The sequence below is a fragment of the Enhydra lutris genome, unplaced genomic scaffold (genome assembly GCF_002288905.1).
Source record: "Enhydra lutris kenyoni isolate GAN:26980312 unplaced genomic scaffold, ASM228890v2 scaffoldscaffold20, whole genome shotgun sequence".
Taxonomy (NCBI): domain Eukaryota; kingdom Metazoa; phylum Chordata; class Mammalia; order Carnivora; family Mustelidae; genus Enhydra; species Enhydra lutris.
In genome coordinates, this window is record NW_019154104.1 from 4368736 (window position 1) to 4385213 (window position 16478).

Genomic DNA, 16478 nt, shown 5'->3' on the forward strand with positions numbered 1-16478 from the left:
CACAGGGCTTGCTTTCCTTCCAGTTCTTTCCACTGTCCTTTCTTCTGTCACCCTCCACTAAGCTGCTGCTATGTCTCCAACTTGGAATCCGGGATTTGGCTCCTCTACTGCAAAGTGACGGTAGTTTGAGGGGTCGGGGTCACAGGTGGGGCGGCCCCAGGGCTGTTCTGCCACATCACCGGCTTCCTGCAGGAACTTCTAGAAGGCAGGTGGCGCGGTGGGACGCCAGAGGTCGCGCTCTTACGATCTAAACTCAACACTAGGTTTCGTCCTTTGACCCCCGGGCTCGCGTCCCACCTGACAGCGAGGACGACACCTCCACGTGAAGAGCGCGGGCTCCGCTCTTCTGCCACCGGCCGGGGAGGGTCCTCTGGCGGCACCTGGGGGGCTGGAGCTCCGCGCGGCCGATGGGCTGCACCTGCCCGGGGCCGGCAGTCTCGGGATCGAGCTCTGCCGCGTCCTAGCGTACGGTGGGCCGGAGACAACTCCGGCTGGCGGCTTTGCCCGAGCCTCCCGCGCGCCCCCCGGGGAGGCAGAGGAGCGCCAGCACCCGCGGGCTCCCGCCAGCACTTGGCGTCCTGGCCCGCCACAGGCGCGCGAGCGCCGCGAGGCGCCACGTGCTGGGGCCCAGAGCGCTGAGGCTGCGCTCAGCGTGGGCGCGTGGCTGCGGCCCCACGTGCAGGTTGCCGGGGACGCCGCACGGAGACCCCTCCCTCCCATACACGTGCGAGCCGCGCCCCCTCCCCGCGCCTGGCGCAGCCGCGTCCGCGCCCGGGCTCGGGTCCCCGGCACCGCGAGGCGGCGCACCGGCTGCCTAGGGCCGCCGAGGGGCGGGGCTGCCGCCCGCATTGTTCCTCCCCGAGTGGCGGGCCCTCCCCTTCCCCCAGCCCCGGGCGGGGCGCGGGGCCGCCGAAGCCGCGGAACGTGGGCTCGCGCCCCGCCTTTGTCTCCCGGGTGCGAGCCGCCGCAGCCCCGCGCCCGCTGCCAGAGCGGCTTTGTACCGCGGCGCGGGGGACCCGGGCGTGGAGCCGGCTGGCGCAGCCTCAGCATGGACGTGACGGTCTCGGAGCTCATGGAGCTCTTCTTGCAGAGCCCTCTGGTGACCTGGGTGAGTGCGCCCAGCTCCCTGCCCCATTGTTGGTGCACCGGCTTCTTCCCCCGCTGCCTGCCGTGGATCTCCCTTCCCGGGGTCCCGGGTAGCCTCCGGGACGCGGGGGACTCAGCAAGTGCTCCCGGCGGAGGTCGGGGTCTGAGCCCTGGGGTCTGGAGGCATTTCCAACTCGGGAGCCCGCACACTGGGTGCGGGACCTCGCCGCGCTCTTGGCCCGGCCAGGGGTTGAGCCGGTACACCTGTTCCCGACCGGGCCTTGGGCTACGTCCCCGTAGCGGACACGATCCGAGGAGTCACCTGGGCCCCGTCATGGCTTGACCGCTCGAGAAAAGGACCCATTCCCCGAAAATATCCTCGTGTAGTTTCTGAACCTCTGAGACCAGCAGGTGGGTGGCGGCGGGGATTGGGTCTCCCAGTGAGAATGCGTACAGGCTGGGTTCGGAGCAGTCATTTCAAGTAGATTTGAGACGTGAGAAATTTATTAAAAAGTCCCTTTTGGTTTTGTTGTTTTTGTTGTTGTTTTTCGCCCTGGGACACTGGAGAACAGCAGGGAGGAAGTTTTGTCTGTTTCCTGGCGCGGGGTGGGGTAGAGGCCCTGGAGAAGGGTGGGCTTCTCGCCTGCGGAAGGGTGGGCGGGCGGGCGTGCGTGGGTGACCCACTCTTCCCACAGGGGCCCTGCCCGCCTTGGCCCTGGAGATCATTGGCCAGGACGCTCCGGGGTGACTTTTCCTGCCTTTCTCTCCGCGCCCCCTACCCGGCAGGTGAAAACTTTTGGCTCCTTCGGAAGCAGCAACCAGGACAACCTGACAATGTACATGGATCTAGCCGACGGCATCTTTTTGAACCAAATCATGTTGCAAATGTAAGTTATCTCCAGGGAAGAAGGAAAGAACGGTGCTTCAGAAAGTTTAAGGTTGTAGCAATGGAGCATGAAGTTCCAACAGGAGGGTTCTTTTTCAGTGGGGCCCCTGGTGTGTCTCTGTTTTAAGGTGACTTCTTTCCATTCGTGTGGATATGAAGAATTCTGGGTCGACGGTTTGACAGCTTGTTTGGTAAAGGCAATTTGGAATTGAATGACTGTCATCCACATGGTGTAAATAGCACAACGGACTTCAGACTCAGATAGTTGACTGAGGTTTGAGCAAGGACGTTTAAAAAAAAAACAACCACCCTTTTTGGGGGCAAGGAACTGTAACAGAGTCTGGTTACAGGAAGTGTCTAGGGCGGACCCAGAGCATCCGTGTGACTATAAGGTTTCACGGTAGGGTGGGATGCCTGTGTTTCTGAGCTCTCTTCACGTGATTGTACTTTTTCAGGTGCCCTGTAGCAAGTGCAATCGGTTAAGGCCTTTCTCATGACTTGGATTTAAAGTTACTGTGTTAAGAGAGTCCTGGGAGTCTGAATGCTGGCGTACTGTTTGTCTTAAAGCCCTAGAGCTTAAACAGGGTCTTGGTGGAAGTTAAACTTACTAGCTTGTACATTTGACCACATCCTTTCCTGCAGCAGAATTCTGCAGAGTCTGTCTGATTGACAGCCTGCCACAAGTAGGTGTTGGCTCCTGAGGCTGTGTTCTGTTTTTAACTCCAAGTGCAGGGAACATATTGGAAGTGACTGTTGGTATGATTCACGGGCCCTGGAAGCAAAACGTCCTCATGTTCTCTGCAGATCAGCCACTTAGGCTCACTTACTCACCTGCTACTAAGCAAGTTGTCCTACTCTAGTATGAGCCCATTAGCTAATGAGAATCAGCTTTGTGGCCCCTGAGGGGAAACAATTATCTTTGGCATATTCAGAAAGTGGTTTAAATAGATCTACCTAAAATAAGGTCTGCTTTGAAAATTTTCTGGGAACACTGCTTCTTTTAATAAATCACTTGGTGTCATGTTGTGGGAGAGACACCTTAGTTTTGGGTTTTTTTTTTTTTTTTTTTTTTAAAGGCACAACTCATCTTACTAATCTTGTTTGATTAGATCCTAAAACGACGTATGTGTTACCAGGTTTGGCAGCCCTTGTCTGAGAACATTGACGAAAAGGAGTTTTCCTGGGGTTGTCTAGTGGCATGTCTAATTTCTGGCAACTGCCCCCATTTTGGTGGACCCCAAAAATGACTGGATTCCATTGGTGCAGTGACCGCTGTGTCCTTACCCAAACCCAAGAGTGTTTAATTAAAAACAGCAGTATTCCCGGCCTTTTCATTCAGTTTTTACACCCAGGCGGAGGGGAGAACAAAAGCCCTGGGACTGTTTCTCTTTCTTCCCTGACCTTTGGAATTCCTGAAGCGTTTACTGCTTGCTTGTAAATCGGGAAAGCCTCTTGGACCATTCCTTCGAGAAGTGCGGGTTCACACTTGGCCTGGTTCACACTTAGCCCATGGCTAAATTCAGCTTAAGGGCGTCTCCACTTCCCTTGGCAGTTTTTACCTGTTCTCTCCTTTGTGATATGCCGAGATAATCATTCTAGGAGTGGGGACTGAGAAGTTCGCAGCTCTTACGGCCTCAAGCCGGGCTTCTGGTGCCTTCTGGCCAGGGTCAGGAGCAGAGGAAGGGACAGCGGGAAGCTGTGTGGGTGGCTTTCCAGCTGAGGAAATCAAGGAGTGAGGGGCACCAGCAGCACCTATTCTGATCATACAATACTGATTGTATGATCAGAATAAACCTGTTCCAGATGATAGGATAGAAATCAGAACACTGGTTGCTCCTGGGGGTGGGTGGGGATTGTCTGTGAAGGAGACACAGGTGAACTTCTGCGGGGTGTGGGAATGGTGATAACGTTCTGTGTGTTCGTGGGAGTACGTCTTATTTTTCAGAACTCATCAAGCTGTAACTTAAGATCTATGTATTTCACTCTATGTAAAGATGATCTCAATTTAAAAAAGTATACAAAAAAGTATATTTCAGCCCTGGTGTTGACAGCTTAGGAACTCTAGGTCTGTCTCCCACTGGCCAAGTGATGCTGCGCATACCACTCGAGGATTTTGTTTTCCTCATCTGTACAATGGGAACTAAAGTGCCTCCCTTAAGAGATGGATGTGAGGATTAAATGGGATGACATGTTAGCAATTAGCACAGTCCTTATCACTTAATAGGTACTAGTGTCAATTACAAATAACTCCATCTTAATCCAGAAAGGATTGGAGGTGCCCTGTAAGAATTTTTCTAGTCTTCCTTTCTCCCACATTCTTAATCTCCTAGATGACTGCATCATTCTTAGCCTGGGCCCTCTCGTAAGGAGAACTAAAGCAGAACTGGACTCCTGGACCCGCGTCCAAGCCCTTCATCTAATGCTGTACAAAAGCCTCTGTGTTCACTTCTGCCAAATGCAGAAATGTCAGGCTAACGGGCAGGTCAGTGGTAAGGCTATAGTCTGCCTTATCTCCTCTGCTAGTAGCTCCAAGGGGTGTTATTTGCCTATTTTGATAAATTCTCCCCAAGTTGGTAGGACCAGGAAGATTAAGAGAGCAGTATGCTAAGTGGGTATGGAGCTCAGATAAGAGGCGTGTTACCGAACACTTCAGAGCCATATGGAGGCCGGCGGGGGTCACGTGGCCGCACCTGGGCATTGTCTCTGGCAACTGAAGAAGGCTGCGGTCGTAGTCTCTTGGCCCTGGCCTCCCAGTGACATCAGTGCCTGGAAGCAGGAAAGCCCTGTGGGCTCAGCTTTCAGGGGAGGCCCAGGTGGAGGAGAATTCCCAGTGAAAAGCCTTGAATGGCATGGACCACGATTCATGGGAGAACGTGCTGAATCGTTCCTCTGTAAATGCAGTCTTTCTGGGTAATCTGCTGGTACCCAAGGGAAAACCAGATTGCTCATTCACTTTGGACACATTTCTCACTGTCTTGTAGAAAGATATTTAAGCCCTTGGGCTCTGAAAGCACTGGATGGACAATTTTACACTCCCCTCTCTACCACTTCTTCTGCTTCCTTGGGCAAATTACTTAAAATTTTTAAGCCTCAACTTCCTGATCTGTAATAAGGGGATTATATTTTATACACTTGGGAGGATTAAATAAGATTATGCATCTAGAAAATGCCCCAAAACATTTAGCATTGTTCGGAGCGAGGCCAAGGGCCCAGGGGGGTGTGTGTTTGTGTCCCCACGTGCCTGAGCCAATATGCATCTGTACTTTTGAGAATGGACACCTGATTTAAGGCAATGGCTGTTGAGTGCAGTTGGGAACTTGGGATTGGGCCTGAGGTAAGCTTGTGCCTTTGCAAGGCTTGTAGTAAGTCCAGCATTATTTGTTTTGTTCAGATTTTCCCTCGGTGCTTACTGTGAAAATCAGGATAATATATTATTCAGGGGTTGGAAACATTCTCAAGTCAAACAGTTTCCTGAACTTCTTTTTTTATTTTAAAGACTTTTTTTTTTAAGACTTTATTTATTTATTTGACAGATCACAAGTAGGCAGAGAGGCAGGCAGAGAGAGAGGAGGAAGCAGGCTCCCTGCTGAGCAGAGAGCCCGATGAGGGGCTCGATCCCAGGACCCTGGAATTGTGACCCGAGCCAAAGGCAGAGGCTTTAACCCACTGAGCCACCCAGGCGCCAACCCACCCTTTTTAAGTGATCTCTACACCTAACATGGGACTCGAATTCACAACCCCAAGATCAAGAGTTGCACACTCCACCAACCAAAACAGCCAGGCACCCTGAGTTTCCTATGTTTCTAAAAGGCATTTGTAGAATAATTTCCCCCCTAATGTGTTGCAAGAGGAGTTCTAGTCCCATTCTACATATATAAAAGCTGAGAGCAAGTACTTGTTAGTTGAATGAGTTTGTGTTGGCAGAAAAGTGTTAGAATAAAAAAGATTTTTGTGAACTTAAGTGATTTCCTTTTTTGGCTACAGAGTATGAGACTCTTCGTGGGAGCTTTGAGTCCTTAAAAATTATATCAAAAATTTACATTGGTTGTAGGAGAGTAGAAGAGACAGATGAGCCAAATAAAATTGTCCATGATTTTACCATATAGAGGTAGCAATGCTTTTATTCTGGTGTCTTCAGATGTTTATAGTATGTAGATATATTCTCCTTAAGGTATTTTATGCAGCCATGGGCCCATGCTGTTGTCTTTCAGCATCCCTGTTTTTCAACCCATGATACATTGTGGACATGGACATCTCTATGTCAATAGATCATTTTTTTTTTTAAGATAGATAGATTTATTTATTTATTTATTTGACAGAGAGAGAGAGAGAGAGAGAGATCACAAGTAGGCAGAGAGGTAGGCATAGAGAGAGAAGGAAGCAGGCTCCCTGGTGAGCAGAGAGCCCGATGTGGGGCTCGAACCCAGGGATCATGACCTGAGCCAAAAGGCACCCACTGAGCCACCCAGGTGCCCCAATAGATCATTTCTTGATTCATTTTTAAATTTCGGAAGCCTTTGGAATACAACTAAAATTTGCAGGCTGGCTTTCCCAAGGGAGGGGGCAAGGTTGCCATAAATGTAAATCCTCTGTCTTTAAAATTCTAGGTCAAGTTGATTTGCTTTTTTCTAGTTTTTGTTTTTGAAAGATTGATTTATTAGAGAACGCACGTGTGCCCAGGAGTGGGAGGGCAGAGGGAGAGAGAGACTCTCAAGCAGACTCCCCGCTGAATGAGGAGCCCAAGCCCATGACCTGAGCTGAAGTCAAGATGCAGACGCTCACCTGACTGAGCCACCCAGGTACCCCCTAGTTAGGAGTTTTTATAAGGAAGTGCTGTGGCCCCCAAACTTTGGACTCCAGATGTTCCTGAATTTGGACAAGCTACCAGATGCTTGCACCCAGTGCCTGTCTCCTGTCCTCTGACCTCTTGATATGGGGCTCTTGGGCCTTTGCATTCTAGGGTTATCATGAAAAAAAGATCCTTGTTAGTAATGATGGCTTTTGGGGACATACAGTTGTGCAGTGGTTATGGGTTGTCCTCTTCCTGGTATATATACGTCCATGTTTGCCTGTGCAGAGCTGACCTTCTTGAGTGACCACCTAGGGCTGGAAGAATCCTGTAGTCATTTTGCTGATGAGTGCCCTGGGGCCCCAAGAACCTTGGCCGTGGACTGGCATCTGTGTCTCCTGTCCCCTTTTTGTAGCACAGAAAGGTGGGGGTTACTCCGTGCTGGGAGAGTGAGGATGAGCCTTTTTTTTTTTTTTTTTTAAAGATTTTATTTATTTATTTGTCAGAGAGAGAGAGAGGGAGAGAGAGCAAGCACAGGCAGACAGAATGGCAGGCAGAGGCAGAGGGAGAAGCAGGCTCCCCGATGAGCAAGGAGCCCGATGTGGGACTCGATCCCAGGACACTGGGATCATGACCTGAGCCGAAGGCAGCTGCTTAACCAACTGAGCCACCCAGGCGTCCCAGGATGAGCCTTTCTTAACCATAGTTGACTTTTGCTTCCAGTTATTTCTTTATAACCTCTTGACCCTGAGAGCCTTCGCTGAAGGATGGAGCACTAATGATCGTGATAATTAGTCTTTATTTCTACAGTGAATGTGGAGGCTTTTTTGGAGTGTAGTTTCAGTTAGCTGACCTGGGAGAACAAAAGCAGAGCTGGGCAGGGGCTCCTCTGTTATTATCTGGGGGACCCACAGGTCCCCACCCTGGGTGTGTGATGTGCCTTTGCACACGCAGGCACTGCACCGTGTTTTCCAACACGTGTGTGAGTCCGCCTGACTTAAAGCTGGGACTACAGAGACAAAGTGGAGAAAGCTCTGTGTGCTCTCTGAGTTCTGTTTTAAGAAGTACTTTAGTCACTTAATGAAATTGCTTCTTCTCTCTTGAGGTATCTAAAGAGAGGAGAAGTGAGCCTTTACGATAAATTGTTTGTAATGTCAAGTATACTTCTGTAGCTAAAAATGCCTTTGTGGTTTAAATTCTGAATGCGGCCTCTATTCCTAAATTAATTTCCACTGAACTGTTAACCTTTGTTTTCTCAGTAATGAATGGCTCCAAGAGAAATGTAACGTGCAAATGGCTTGGCCAGACTCCATTACTGTGTGGGGACAATAAGAAACATTGTCACATGACAGTTGAAAAGAAATTCTGTGGTTGCCCCAAGGTGCCCATGTGATTATTTTAGGGGGATACAGGCTGACTGGATAAAATCCGTGGCTATGAGTGGGTGTCACAGGTAAAGCGGTTTGTGAACACACCATGCACGGTGGGGACTCCTCGTGTATATGTCAAATATTTAATGGTCGAATTCTAAATAGCTCATATTATTAAAGGAAAAAAAAAAAGGTTGTACTTACAGTGAGGACTGAAATGATTTCCCCTTGTGAATTTTTTTTTTTTTTTTTTTTTCTGTTTGTCAATTTTGTGTTAATTACTGGCTTTGGAATGAGCCGCGTGGCATGGAGGTTGATCTCCCTAACTGCCCAAGTCCCGTCTGGGCTCCTGTCCCTTTGTGGGGGTGATTACCGAGGAAGAGGACTGACATTCTGCCCTCATGACTGTCTCCCAGGGCCGGGATGACAGATGAAACCCTGAAAACAGCCCTCATTTGAATGAGACAGTGACATGGGACTGAGAGCTTTGTTAGACACATTGTGTGGTAAATGGGAAGGTAGAAGCTAAATCCGGTCTACAGTCTCCCCAGTCTGTTCTCGTCACATAAGAAACATTTTGAGAAACGTCCTGGACGTGGATGAGTGGAAATACAAATCACTTGATTGATTTCTAGTTTCATCCCAACCAGACCTGACTTTTGCCCGAGATCGGAAAGTAAATGACACCGTGGGGGTTTCCCACATGAATTATTTATATCTCTGTGCTTAGCATTTCTCGTAGAGTATGTGGTATACTAGGTCACATCACAGACTCCTGCTGTTGGTTTTTCAAGGTAGATTTGTGTCCCTGAGATGTAAATCACAGGCACCACCGGCCCTAGACCAATCTGGGGACAGGGGTGGAGGACCCCGGTGAGATGGAACATGAATGATTTTGATTTACTAACTCAGAAAATGTACTCCCCCCCTCCCCCCACTTCTTGGCATCTCCTGTATTTTGGTTTGCTCTTCTTAATCTTGAAATCTATCTTGGGAGAGGTTATTGGTTTTCAGACAGTATCACTTTTGGGGTCTGCTTTGACCTTTGGTGGTGGTTTCTGGGTGCTGCTAGCAGCGGGAGCGGAAATAATGTTGACTCAGGGCCCGTGATGGGTTGGTGATGGGGGATGGGTGATCAGGGCGGTGATGGCCCCCCCCAGCCCCAAGGTCCATGGCTTGGCAGTAACGGAATAAGGATTTGACTTGAGCCACGTTATCATAACCATGTAGTTAGTGAGGCTGGGGGTGGCCTGGAGCTGGCTCTCGGCCGGAAACGGGGTGTGTGGCAAATGCTGGGATAAGCAGTTTCCTCCATTCTCTTCCTTCTCCAGAGACCCCAGGCCAACAAATCAGCGCATCAACAAGCACGTCAACAACGACGTAAACCTTCGCATTCAGAACTTGACCATCTTGGTGAGAAACATTAAGACGTACTACCAGGTAAGGACTGGGAACCCTGTTCCCCTGGAGTTTGGCTGTGCATTTGGTGGTATCGTCACTGAAAGGTTTCCCCGCAGGAAGCCGAGAGGAAATGGTGTTCATGGTTAAGCATCTGCTTGCTCACGCTTGGTGTGTTTTCACTTGCATCCCTTTTTTTTTTTTTTTTTTTTTTGCATTGTGGGAAGCGTGTCAGATGCTTTATCACTTTGTCCAGTGGATATCCTTTGAGCTGTGTGCAGAGCATCGTGCTCGGTATGGCAGGACCCCAGGGATGGGCCGTGATTCACAGCTGCAGCCCCAAGCATGCTCTTAAACGGGGACCCTGACATGGTGTCACCCACAGTGAGTGAGTCTTTGTTCAGGAGTAAATGACAGGGTTGAGGGAAAGAAGAGACTGCGGAAGGGTTATGTTCGTGCCCCCAGCATGCAGACGGGAGCACTGGGGTTCACGGTGCCAAGTGGCAGGTGCTCCCTGTGTCTCAGCAGCAGATAGGTGATGGGTTGGGCAAGGGGGCCTGATGGGGAAGGGCTGTTCGCCTTCGGAAGGTCAGGTGAGAATTGTTAATGTTGATGGGAAATGAATTTAAACTGTGTCTCTCAGAGCCCTGGTTTTTAAACTTCCTAGTGGTGAAACTTTACTCCCCGCTGTGCATTTTTCTTGCAACCCCAGGTGAAGCCCTTGTGACTGTGATTGACTTCAGGGTCAGGGGGCTCTGGTTTTCTCTGCTTGGCACCCTCCTTTCCCACTGGGTCATCTCTGTTGGTTGCCAGGACCTTAGGGAACACGGTTTGAGAACGGCTGCTCAGGAAGATATCTTTTCCAGAATTCATGCTGGGGCTTTGCCGATTCCTTGAACAGACTCTGCCTCTGGGACCTCTTCCTAGCATCAGGTTCCTGGATTGTAACTCAGTCTCTGTGCTGGGATTTAGGGGCATCTGCAGGGTGGTGAGGTCCCTGTCAATATGAGGGAGTCCTCAGGCCACCGTGGTTCACTCTCTGTCCTTATGCAGTCATTGCTGGTTCTGAAGTCATCTGAGGCATCACACCACATGCTGGGCCATCTCCTGCAGGAGGCTGCGGTTGCCGTGGGAGCGTCCCTTCTGAGGACTCAGTACGAATTTGAAGATGGATGGGAGAGGGAGGGAGTGGACAGTGTCCTGGGTTTTCTGAGATGATTGTTTCTGTCGTCCCTCCCACCGTGATTGGGGTGCGTGAGAGAGGGTTACTGTGCTGGGACTCTTTCCCTGCATGGCCAGTTCTGCAAGTCACGCGGGCTCCCTGCATGGACCATTGGTGGCCCAGTGCTGTGGACTTCCTGAGCAGCCTCTGTGAGGCTTAGATCCAGCCCCATCCTTTTAGTTCCAGATAGATGGCAGCTCTGCTGGGATGGGGGGCCTGGGCGAGCTGGATCTATGGGGCTGAATGGGTTTGCTTTCCCCTGAGGGCCGCCACACTCAGACCCGGGCATGCTGTAGACAGGTGGGAAATACTCAGCGAGTGTTTTCCTGGGGATGGCCATGGGCAGGGGAAGCTGAGCAAAGACAGTGGGGCTGCCCGTGAATCGGGTCTGGGCATGGCGGGGGCTGTCTGGTGGCGGGGCTCGTGGTTCAGCATGTCCTCAGGACTTGATCCCAATCTGTAGGCATCATTCCTGGTGAGCAGGGGCTTTTGATGCTGTGTGCTAAGTGCCAGGGGCCGTGGAGTGCAGGTAGCTTAAGAGCCTTAACCCATGCTGCAGAGAGGGTGGGGAAGGCTTCTTGGAGGAGGGGGCACTTGAGTGGAGTCTTGGCAGATGACTTGAGTTTCCATGTTTGGAGGGTCATGGGAAAGAGAGAAGGGGAAAGCATATAGAGGTAGAGGAAGACATGGAGGCATGAGACCGGCCTGTCCTTGATCTGTCAAGGTCCGAGTTTTGCACAGTTGCTCAGATAAAGGTCTGCTTTACCCAATTTCACATGAATCCAAACTCGGGAGGATGTGAACACGAGAGAGACAGAAACTCAGAACAGCAGGCTTGCAAGACTGGCCACAGCTGGTGGCGATAGCTCCACAGGTGTCTCTTGGGCCACAGGTGCGGCTGAGGGATGGTAACCTCTCCCCGGGGGGCCGCGAGCTGTCCGTGAGCAGCATGCCGCATCAGCCCCATGCTGCAAGCTGTCAGCCGCCCGGGGGCTGTCCTCGGCTCTTGCTGGCCCCAGGAGTCCCTCGCTGGTGCTGAGCTGCGGGTCCCGACCATCCAGATCTGGGCTGGCTGGACAGAGCGTGACACCCACTCGAGACTGTGTCAGTTTGGAGTCAGGTAGCTGCTCTGTGTAGAGTTACAGGAGACGAGACACGGTCAGGGGGAGGAAAAGATGTCCAGTCCATTCTCAGGGCCCAGAAAGACTCACAGGTGGAAATGGGGACCCTGCGTCCTTGTTCTGCTCCTATGCTGTTAACTCTTCGGGGACGGGGTGCGTTGGCAGCCCCAGCCCCGGGCAAGCATTTGCTGCGAGCTGTTCCCCCCTCCTCAGTCAGTCCTGCTCCCTGGGAGGCTAGCCGGCTGCTTCCTCTCAGGGCTGGCACAGGTTAGGTGTGTGGGCAGCTCTGTATATTTTTTCTTTCCGATTTATTGTAAAATAAAGTTAAGTCTTGGTCCTGGAAGTAGTCGCTGCTCTTTATAAACAGCTTGGAGAACAAGTAGCAAGAAGAAAAAGAACTTCCTTCCAGTTTTTGCATGAATAGTTTTTGTTTTATATGGTCGTGGTCGTCCCATATATACAATTGCATATCCTGCCTTTTTCCCTGCCCCCTGACATTCAAGTGTACACATACTTGGTTGTTATTATAAGAGGTGGAAGAAAGTCTCCCAAGAGGAGTATGGCCCGAGTCCCCCTGTGAAAGTGGCCCTCCAGCTTGGGAGGGCTCGGGATGGAGCAAGGCAGATGCCGCTCCTTACTGGTGCAGGGTAGTCTGGAAGAGCGAGAGATTGCCCCTCGAGCGATTGAGACTACGGCTTGCCCATAGTTTTTTGTTGGTAGACTCCTTGAGGTCACAGAATCCCACCTTGGGTCTTGTTTGCCAAGCAGCGGTTCTGCCCACTGGCTGTCCCTTTCTTTTCTGAGGCACCACAAGGCAGCGACCATTAGAAAGGATGGGGACCTCTCTTGAGTAGCATGGGCTTATCCTACAAGGAAGCTCAAGTTTTGCCTCTGAAAACCTGTGGAGATAATGACCCTTGACCTTTGTCTGGGGCAGACAGTAGATGGTGCGTGGAAACCAGCATGGCCGGCCTCAGTCTGACCACTGGTGTGTCAGCCAGCGTCCCAGGCTGCCTCCTGACCTGCTGCTTGGACTTCTCTGGGGCTGGGGCCTAGAACTGGCATTTTCAGAAGTTCCCCAGCTGTTGCTCTCACCATCCTTCCAGCAAGCTGGGGAATCAGTGGGCTTCTCAAAGTGTGGTACCCAGACCTGCAGCATCAACATCACCTGGGAACCTGTTAGAAATGTAGATCGTCAGCCCTCCCGCCCCCCAGACCAGCTGTGGCTGTCCGGCAATCTGTCTTCACAAGCCCTCCAGGCTATTCTGCTGTGCACTCTTGTGGGAACAAGGGGTTAGAATGTTTCTAGTGACGTCCAGAAGAGGCACCTTCGGCCAGGTCCCCCCAGGTAACTCCTGTCTGTCACGTACGATGGACGAACATCTCGTGTGTCTGGGAACAGGGAAGCAGGAAGAGAGTGCTTGGTTTAGTCGTTGCCTTTTGCAGAAGAAAAGGCTGACAGCCTGAGGTGGAGGTTCTCGCTCCAGGACGAGCCTGCACAGGCGGAGGAACATCTGAGAGGCCTGGAGGAAAGGCAAGCTTAGACCAGACCGGCGTGCTGCCTCAAGCCCCGACGGGCCAGCTCTGTGCCCCGCCATCATATGATGCTGGTTTTATTTACTCAAAGCCAAACTTTTTCCTCTGAGTCCTTTTTTCTTTAATGTTAAATTTTGGATTTATAGAATGATTACTTTATATTCAGATTCTTGAGGATTTACATTAAATGCACGTTCATTAGACAGTCGAGCCAGTGGGAAAGGGCATCTAGTAGAAGCAGAAGTCCTGGGTGCAGCAGGGGCTGGTGTGTGTTTATTCCTTGGGGGCTGTGCACTGTGTCCCACTGCCATGCCCTGCCCCTGACACCTGCTGTCCTGCTCCTCCCAACAGTTGGGGCCTGCTTGTCACGTGAATTACAGAGGCTTCTTTGGCCTTATGCCAGTGGGAAGCAGTTTGAACAGCAACCTGGATAAATTCGGGTGTGTGTTGGTCTTTGTTTTCAGGTCTACGTAGATCTCTGTCTGGAAATCGGGACCCTCAGGTGGATATAGGGACCCACCTGCAGAACTTACCTTGAAATGAGAAATCTGCAGTTTCTTGGAGCTGTTTCCCTTATGGGTCATGTGCCAGAACCGTCTGCTTTCCTTCTCTGGGCCTGAGTTCTTGTCTGTCCAGAAGAGGATGGGCCGAGTTCCATCCTTGTGAGCTCTGGTCTCTCACCATGGTCAGGAGGCCAGGACCGACCCAGAATGATGTACTTTAAGATTTTCCTTCTTTAGAGGCACTTGGGCGGCTCATTCAGCATCTGCCTTCGGCTCGGTCATGATCCCAGGGTCCTGGGATCAAGCCCCGCTTTGGGCTCTCTGCTCAGTGGGAAGCCTGCTTCTCCCTCTCCCCCTGCTTGTGTTCCCTCTCTCGCTGTGTCTCTCTGTCAAATAAAGTCTTTTTAAAAAGTTACTTATTTGAGAGCGAGTCTGCACAGGAACAGTGGGGAGAGGTAGAAAGAGAGGGAGAAGCAGGGTTCCTGCTGAGCAGGGAGTCCAACATGGGGCTCAATCTCAGGACCCTGGGATCGTGACCTGAGCTGAAGGCAGAAGCTTCACTGACTGAGCTACCCAGCTGTCCCGAATATTGTTCTTTACCTCAGAAGAAATGGCACAATGAAGAGTCTGGGGTTGCTTTATCTTATGTCATTTTTTTTTCTTCATTGCTTTGGAAAATTAAAGAAGTACAGATGTTTCAAATAAACACTTGTGTATCTGTTAAATATGAACACATGAATATAGTTCATAGCTGTTTGAGGCTTTTTTCCCCCTTAAATAAAATTTTTGTTTTCAAAGTCCCCAGGACATTTCCAGTGTGTGGATTACCTTTGTCCATTTATCCTTCCCTCCAGCCCTGGGGATAATCCCCATTGTTAATTTCGTGGGTATCTGGTTCGCGATTTTATACTCTCATTCTCTGTATATATGGGTGTGTGTGTATTTATGTGTATGTGTGTGTGTGTGTTTATATATATATATATATATACATATATATATATGTTTTGTGTGGTGCCTTTAGATAAAACTCCATACACTTGGCCTGTACTTTTTCCCCATTCCTCCTGTTTTTGAGATCTGTCCATTTTCAGTGGTGGTGGTTTTAGATAAGCATGGGCTGACTAGTTAAAATTAGAATTATCTCTAGAAATATGAGCACTCAATTTGAGAAATGAAAGACTTGTCACAAGGAAGAATTGAAGGAAACGTACATTTGATATTGTCGGTGGGAATATGGCAAGCTCGAGTAGCTCTGTCCCATTCTGGGGGGGTGGGTAGGGTTCAGTTAAAGTGAAGCCTGCGTAGGTGGGTGTGACCTGCTGTCATGGATGGGGACAGTGTTCGAGGGAACATACAACAGTCCACATGGGCCATTTCTGCAATACCAGTGGAATTTGCTTTATGACAAGTAATGTATCACATTTGCAGGGCAGAGGTTTTGCCAATGTTTGTTTGTTTTTTAAGATTTACTTAGAGTGAAAGCATGAGCAGAGGAGGAGTGGTGTGGGGAGGGGCGAGAGAGAGAAACGCAGATTCCCAGCTCAGTGCGGATCCGCATGCTGAATTCTGGATGCAGGCCTCGATCTCATGACCCTGAGGTCATGAGCTGAGCTGAGCTCAAGGGTCTGACACTTAACCCACTGAGCCATCTGGGTGCCCTTCTGCTTTCAGTTTTATAGAGCAGGCCCGTGAGGCTCCACAGGAGGAGAGTGGATATTCTTGATTTTGTAACTTGGACTTATAGTCTGAGGGTGTAGAGAGTAGTCTCTTGTATTAAAAAGATATGTTCTGATTGCTGATTGGGAGAAATAAGGAAAATGATGTTTACCGGTTATCTCACCTCTAAGAGGTGCCATCGTTAACATTTGGTATTGATGCCTTCCCTCTCTGCGTCTGTGGGCACCTGGGTTTCAAAGTGTGGATTACCTTATCTAGACCAGGTGTCGTCTTTCTTTTCATTTACTGTGCAGTGAGCGTTTTCCCACGTTGTTAAATGTTCTTTCATAGTAGGAATTTTAGCGTCTACATAGCCCTTCCATCATGTGGCTGCCATTATGGCTGATACTGAGTTACTCGTGTCTACACAGTCCTGCCATCATGTGGCTTTGCCTTTATGGCTGATACTGAGTTACTCGTGTCTCAGAATTACAAACACCACCACCATGAACATACCTGGTACTTAACCCTTTCACCAAATGTTTTCATTTCCTTGCACTACAGGCCCGGTATGGAATTCCCGGGTCACGGGGCATGAATACTTTGAGGTCTTCTGTGTTTCTTGCCGACTTGCCCGTTCATGCCCCTCGTGTAGTATTAAGACCCGCCGTGTTCCATGTTGCTGTTGAGTGCGTGACGACTGTTTCTGGGTCTCTGCCATGCAGATGAAGGGCTGAGGTTTTTACTGTACCCCCCAGGCGGGTTTCCTTGCGTGGGGAGTACTGTCAGAGTCTGGTTTGGGGTCTCCAGTGGGACAGCCTCCCGGCAATCGTGGCGTGGTGACAGCACGGTGGTGAGGTTGGGCGGTCTTCAACAGAGAGGCCCCGGCATCCTGTCCCCGGGTCAGCAGT

The 16478-nt window shown here is 50.5% G+C and overlaps 1 protein-coding gene across 1 annotated transcript in view; it reads left to right on the forward strand.

The window, feature by feature from the left end:
* Window positions 1–955: 955 nt before the first annotated feature.
* LOC111148641 (coiled-coil domain containing 88C) overlaps window positions 956–16478 on the forward strand; it is a 125584-nt gene continuing 110061 nt past the window's right edge. The window contains exons 1-3 of the mRNA XM_022505391.1: window positions 956–1108; window positions 1873–1973; window positions 9463–9571. Coding sequence (XP_022361099.1) covers window positions 1049–1108; window positions 1873–1973; window positions 9463–9571 — 270 coding nt within the window. The 5' untranslated portion in view covers window positions 956–1048. The remainder of the gene's footprint in view (window positions 1109–1872; window positions 1974–9462; window positions 9572–16478) is intronic.